This window comes from Belonocnema kinseyi, chromosome 6 (assembly GCF_010883055.1).
Source record: "Belonocnema kinseyi isolate 2016_QV_RU_SX_M_011 chromosome 6, B_treatae_v1, whole genome shotgun sequence".
Taxonomy (NCBI): Eukaryota; Metazoa; Arthropoda; class Insecta; order Hymenoptera; family Cynipidae; genus Belonocnema; species Belonocnema kinseyi.
The window spans coordinates 76,558,335-76,565,237 of record NC_046662.1 but is presented as its reverse complement, the minus strand read 5'-3'; the positions used below and the strand labels follow the sequence as shown (position 1 = coordinate 76,565,237).

General features: G+C 38.3%; 2 protein-coding genes across 2 annotated transcripts in view; both read right to left on the bottom strand.

Moving 5' to 3' along the window:
- Positions 1-450: 450 nt before the first annotated feature.
- On the bottom strand, positions 451-1,140 carry LOC117175455. The gene has a single exon (XM_033365163.1). It carries the CDS (start codon positions 1,138-1,140, stop codon positions 451-453), a length of 690 nt encoding a protein of 229 aa, XP_033221054.1.
- Positions 1,141-1,239: 99 nt separating this feature from the next.
- The window catches only part of LOC117175454, a 6,264-nt gene continuing 600 nt past the window's right edge, over positions 1,240-6,903 (bottom strand). Inside the window, exons 2-3 of the mRNA XM_033365162.1 lie at positions 4,012-4,310; positions 1,240-2,744 (exon numbers count right to left, since the gene is read on the bottom strand). Of these exons, the coding sequence (XP_033221053.1) occupies positions 1,240-2,744; positions 4,012-4,310 (1,804 nt within the window). The remainder of the gene's footprint in view (positions 2,745-4,011; positions 4,311-6,903) is intronic.

Genomic DNA, 6,903 nt, shown 5'->3' with positions numbered 1-6,903 from the left:
ATCTAGTCGGGAGTGGTGCTGACTGAAAACAGATGATTTGGAGCGATTCGCGCGCCATCTGTTGGTCATTCTAAGGACTTATTGAACTACCCTCGTACAATGGCTGGAGTTAAGTGGCCATTTGCTATGAACGATGAGCTGGTTCAGATATTCCGAACTCCATCTCTTCCAAAAATGCTCCCACATTTTTTGAGTGAGCTCCCAAGCCGATAAACGATTGGAAGGCGTGTCCGAGAGGTTTATCTGGGGAATGCTTGCTAATGGACCACCAACTAGGATGTGACCAGGAGTCAAAGGACGAAGGTCGTTGGGATCGGCAGACATAGGAGAAATAGGACGAGAATTTAGAACTGCTTCGATTTCAATTATACAAGTTTCAAGTTGCTCATATGTTAGTAAAGGTTCTCCGATCGTGCGCAAAAGATGGTGTTTGAAGGATTTCACGGCAGTCTACCAAAGACCACCGAAATGTGGTGCTCCGGGAGGTATGAAATGCCACGTGATTCTTTCATTCATCAAGAATTGCTGAACGTTCTTATTATGCTCAGCCGAGAGAAGCAATTGGTAAAGTTCATTGAGCTCGCGATTAGCCCCGACGAAATTTTTTCCGTTATCGGAATAGATAGATTTCGATTTTCCTCTCCTAGAAAAAAGTCTTTTTAAGCTAGCAATAAAAGCTTTTGTTGTCAAATCACTGACTAGTTCAAGATGGATAGCCTTAGTGGCCATACAAACATAAATTGCGACATAAACTTTAATCCTTTTTCGATTCTGAAAGCGTCTTTCCTTGATGTACAGTGGACCACAGTAATCAACCCCGACATTAAGGAATGGTCGAAAAGATTGCGAAGTGCGTACCTGAGGAAGATCCCCCATCATGTAATCTAAGCCTCGCGGCTTGACGCGAAAACAGGAAACGCATTGATGAACTATTCGCCGGGTTGTATTACGTCCATCTAGTAGCCAGTAGTGCTCGCGAACTGAATATAAGGTGGCTTGAGCACCCGCGTGCTTAAGCCTCAAGTGCTCTTCGCGAATTAATAGTCGAGTAATGTGATGATTTGACGGCAATAAAATGGGATGTTTTTGATCATAGGAAAGTAAAAGGGCCGCGCATAACTCGAGGCGCGGTAATGTCATAGTGTCGTTGCTTACAGGTGCGACTCTCGATTTTGAGCAAACAAGAAACGAATTATGCTTGCCTTGAGCATCAGTTGAGCGTAAATAAATGCAAGCTCCTTACGCTTTTTCGCTTGCATCAGAAAAACCATGCATTTGAATTTCGCTATAGTCGGGAGCGAGTATAAGACAATCAAATCTGACGTCACTTAAAAGTGGCAATTGCTCTTTGTATTCGGTCCACATAGTGTGGATACTAAGAGGAATTGAGCCGTCCCAAGAAACGCCAGCTTTCCATAAAAGTTGAATAATAATCTTGGCTTTGACAATTACAGGACCCAATAAACCTAGTGGGTCGAATAGTTTTGCGACCTGCGAAAGAATGGAACGCTTTGTGACTTGCTTTGGGCAGTCCGACAAGTTCACTGAATAAAAAATGAAATCTTGACGAGGATTCCACTGAATTCCTAAAGTTTTTATCGTAGATTTTGGATCGAGCGACATGTGAGTATCGGAAGGGTTAACGGGAACGTCCGAAAGTAGAGTGGGGTCATTTGAAGCCCACTTGCGAAGAGGAAATCCTCCCTTTTCCAGGAGTTTACTGAGATCATTTCGAAGAAAGGCGGCTTCGTGCCACGTGCTTGCGCCGGTTAAGAGATCATCGACATAAAAATCTCTTTTCAAAAAGGCAGCAGCGATTGGATGCTGTGCTCCTTCGTCGTTGGCTAATTGATGTAATGCGCGAGTGGCCAGAAAAGACGCGCGGGAAGTACCGTATGTGACAGTATTTAACGAGTATATTTTTATAGGTGCATTTTGGTTTTCGCGAGAAAGTATTTTTTGATAGACAGCGTCATCGGTATGTACTAAGACCTGACGGTACATTTTTTCTATGTCTGCAGTGAGGGCATATTTGTGAGTACGAAATCGAGTTAATAAAGAGAAAAGATCGTCCTGAATCGTAGGACCGACCATCAGCGAATCATTTAGAGAAATGCCAGAGGAAGTTTTGGCGGAACCATCGAAAACGACACGAATTTTAGTGGTGAGACTATCCGATTTTACCACGGCATGATGTGGAAGGTAGAATCCAAGTTCAGCAGAGTTTGAATTTTTAATAAGCGACATGTGATTTAAAGTCTCATATTCCTCTAGAAATATAGAATACTCCTTTTTTAATTCAGGATTTTTTACGAAACGATTTTCTAAGTATGCGAAACGACGAGAAGCAATTGGGAGCGAGTCTCCGAGTTTACCTTTATTTTCATTGAAGGGCAATTTGACAATGTAACGGCCAGTGGCATCACGTTGCGTATTATTTGCAAAATGGACTTCGCATGCCCTTTCTTCAGCGGAAAGTAATTTTGACTTGGGAATTTCCTCGACTTCCCAAAATTTAGTGAGACTCGAGTCGAGAGGTGTTGAGTTTATCGCGAGATGACACTGAACTTTGGTTGTAGGAGAAGGGCTATTTATTTCTCCCGTTACGATCCATCCGAGTTGAGTTTTTTGCAGCACAACGTTCGGATGATTTTTTAACTCAATTTGACCAACACACAAGAGTTTATAAAAGAGTTTGACGCCAATAAGAATGTCGATATCAGATGGCTTGTGAAACTCGGGATCTGCCAAAGTGATATTTTTCGGGAGTTAAAACTCAGACCGATTTATAGGTATAGAAGGCATTTTTGCTGTTATACGAGGAAGCACAAAAAGATCAATATTTTTTTGGTATTTACCAAATCGCGATTTCATAGCCGCAGAAACCGAGTGTTTGATTCCTGTGGAAGTATATTCGACGCCAGTGACCGAAATGTCAACCGATTTTTTGCGCAAGTTTAGAAAAGATGCAGTATCTTCAGTTATAAAATTTACTTGTGAGCCTTAATCCAAAAATACACGACAAGGTTTCGATTTTCCTTGCGGATTAAAAATGTCAACGATGGCAGTGGCTAATAAGCCTTCAGAAGTAACGTTCGCGAGCGCGTAAGTAACGGATTTGCTTGTTGTGGCGGTTTCGGCCGGGTGCTCTGAGCTAGTTGATTCTATATACGATTGTTTTTCAAAATGCAAAAGGGTATTGTGTTTTTTGTTACACTTACGACAAGAAGCGGCAGAGCACTCGGAGACACGATGACTGGCTGCCTAAGCAGTTCAAGCAGAGGGAGGATTTTTTCGCGGCCTCAAAACGCCCTTGCAGTGATAAATTTTTTAATTTTTCACAAAACAAAATGAAATGTTCTTCCTGACAGTGAGAGCAAACGACTTTTGCGGTTGAAGCCATGTACGCGTGTTGTGAACGCTGACCTTGACGAGTATGCGAAAACGATTTTTTGTCAAACGAGTTTTGATTTTTTGCTACTGGCGCTTGCTGATAAGACTTAGTGTCTTCGAATTCCGCAAGCTTTTGTAAAAATGTTACGATATCACTATAGGTTGGCTGGGAAAGTTCGTTGCCTAGAATCTTCCCATTTTTCGCGAAGAAAAGGATTTAGTTTTTCTTTAATGATAACTACTAATAGCGTATCCCAACTATCTACGGATTCTTTCAAGGCTTTAAGAGCTCTGATATGCTTTTGCACTTGATCAAGGAGCGAACGAACGGGAAATTCTTTTGATATGCATGGCACATGTAACAGAGATTTTACGTGTCCTTCGCGAATGATTTTCTAATTGTCATAACGCTCTTTTAGTAATTCCTCGTCATAGCTTCCACTGAAAGTCGGTATATTTAACAATGGAAGCTTTCCTCTATGCGATTGAACGGCGCTTCCGGTTGCGACAACAATATCTTCTAAATTTAAATTATTTAGCGAAGGTAACGAATCAGTTTTATTTTGCATAATATTAGTCGCGGCCGCGTTTGTGGCTTTTTTATGAGGAAGGTTTTACTATAGCACGAAAAATAGCTTTCATCAAATTTAGTTCTGACGTTTCCATAATCGGAATCATCCTCAAGTAACTCCATTTCGGATATGAATTTATCGAAATTTTCGCGTTCAAAAGCTAGTTCCTTTTCTCTTATTTCTAGAACAGGAAAATCTCTTTCCGGTACATAGTCGGCCAGAAGTTTCTCGAAATTGGCTAGCATACGTTGTGCGTTGCTGATTCTAGCTTTAAAAACTTTAATTTTTGCTAACCTTTGAGATGAACTCTGGACCAGTGACGGCTGCTGCTGCTGATCCTCGTTGCTGATCGACGAAATTCTATTTAGCTCGAGCCGTCGGCAAGATTTAAAAAATGCGACGGGGCTGTAAGACCTGGATCAGTTTCCTCTGCTGAGCTGTGTCCTGGACACTGATATTCCAATCGATTATTGGAATTAAAATTATTGACCCATTTGTCAATAATTTGGATATGAGAGATTTTGGACCACAAATCTCGTCGTCGATGCACAATTCAAACTGCTGTGACGAGCGTGGTTTTCTCTCCGACACGAAATTTAAGAATTTTCTAAAGTTCACAATTTGAAAAGTTCACAATTTTTTTAAAGTTCAAAGTTTTCTTGCGAAATACTCACGAGATTTCTAATGTTCAGAATATTCGAGTTCACTTCAATTTATTCATTTCACTTGATGATAGCAGACTTCTCGAGAATGCTGTTTCCACAATCTTTACGCGACGTGATTCAAATTATTTAAGCACACGCGGTAAAGTATCCGGTTTCGAAGGACCAATGTTTTTTCCTCACGTTTAGTTTAACGTAAGTTTTTGGGGTTTAATTTGAACTACCCCAAATTTAGCGAAATAAAACAAGAAACACAAATTGTAAATTAAACATGGGATATATTTAAAATGCATGAAATAATTATTTTCAATTGTGTATGTAATAAACGAAAACAAAGGGTCTGTAAAATATCGAAGTGATTTGAAGTAATAACAATATGGTAGAACTGACGAAAAACGAAAAAAGGTACAAGTCCGAGTAACGAGTCGAAAAATACGGAACTTGTTGCTCTACCGAGTGTTGGTTTTAATCTAAGGGAAAATTGGACTTCGAGGTACATGGAGGTGCGAGAGTATGGTTAATTTTCGAAATCTTGAAGAGAGGGAAAATTTTGGCGAAGGAGGGATTGCTAGGACAGGACCATTGCGAGGTGGGGGGGGAGGAGGGAATTTGGAGGCGCTAGGTAGACAACTTAAAGTCATAAGTCCTAAATTCGAGGAAAACAGATAAGGAAGCTGACCCTCCATAAAGCCATTGAGAGGATGAGCATAAACTTTACAATTTTAAAAATACTAATTTCAAAGACAGATGTTCGAAGCTATAAGAGACTATTTCACGAAAGGAACGGAAAAGCACGTTTCTGCCATGAAGGGAATAGCACAAAAGAATCAAGCTAGGCGTTGTACAAATGTCTCGAAGAAAGAGCTTGAAGGTTATCGCAATACAAAATGAGAGAAAGTGAAATTATGATATTGGCAGCTGTAAAAGAGTATGAAAATCCTTATAATCTACACACACACACACACACAAAATAAAAATATAAAATAATGGAAATATTCATATGAATTGTTACGCCGTAACAAATATGATTATCAAGATAATATCTATTACGATTTAAAATTATTATTATGAATTTATATTAAACTATTGGGTCTTTAGCCATTTGGAATGAACTTTGAGAATGAAAATATTTGAAATCGTCAGTCCATCAAAACTGAGTGCTTATAAAATTCGAGCCTTTGAAAGTAAAAGACTAGGCAATTTTATCAACAATATCATAAATTGTATGAAATTAATTTTCAAATATAGATAGCTTTAATATATTCTATTTAAAATGTCTAATTTTCTCAACCTACAAACTTTTAAGTTTCTTAAACTTGTACATTTTTTAAGTAATAAATTTGAGATTTTTTAATTTCATTAAATAAACGGGATGTTTGCACTTTTCACTCGTTTCAACGGTCCAAAAATTAGAAATATGTAACTTTAAAATCTGCTGCCTACAAAATTAAATTCTAATTTAGTTTGTAAATGAACAAGACCAGAAGTTTCGAAAATTAAAAAAGTAGACATTTAGGAAACTTCAAACTTAAATGTTAAACTGTATTAAGCACCGCAATACAAATCAAAAAATGTTTTCAAGGTTATAAAAAAAAGAATAGTTCAGTCGAGAGAAAATTTCAATTTATTTAGAATATGATTTCTTTTTTCCACTCTGTTTAAAATTACATCCAATTTTTGGCATGTACCAATATCTATCACGTAGTTTGTTTCTGCTGGTGATGATTGCACCAGAAGAAAGATCCTTGTAGTCTAAAATACAATACTTATAACAATTTTCGTCAAACACTTTGTAAGCGTGCAAATGCTCGACAAAGAAGCAGTCTAAGCATTTTTGGCAAATAATTGTAAACGCACCATCTACAACAAGATTCTTGTGAAGAAGAAAAAATTCTCGTCCATCCTCGCAAAAAGTTGTGACAATACTATTGCGTTTGATTTTATATCCTAAGAGTTCGATCCAGCTGGTGACAGAGACATCGTCTTTTCCTAATGGAGAATTAAGTTCAGAAAGTATTTAATGTCTGTCAAGTCTTAGATATTTACTATTTTTCTTGAGCCAGTAGTAAAAAAACCGCAGTTACAGTGTGCTCTAAAAAATTTATAATTTACCATCAATTGATGCTTAATCGCAATGTTGCGACAAACATTTTTCCTACAAATAGACACATGAGAAGTCACTTTTCCTTCCCTGTATTTTCTTTCAAAACGGTCACAACTTATTCTAGAAACAGGTCCCACAGCTTTCATTACACGACCATAGTGTATTAAAAAAT

Coding starts and splice junctions, on each gene's coding strand:
- LOC117175455 (XM_033365163.1), bottom strand. CDS start 1,140: ATGACATTACCGCGCCTCGAGTTATGCGCGGCCCTTTTACTTTCCTAT.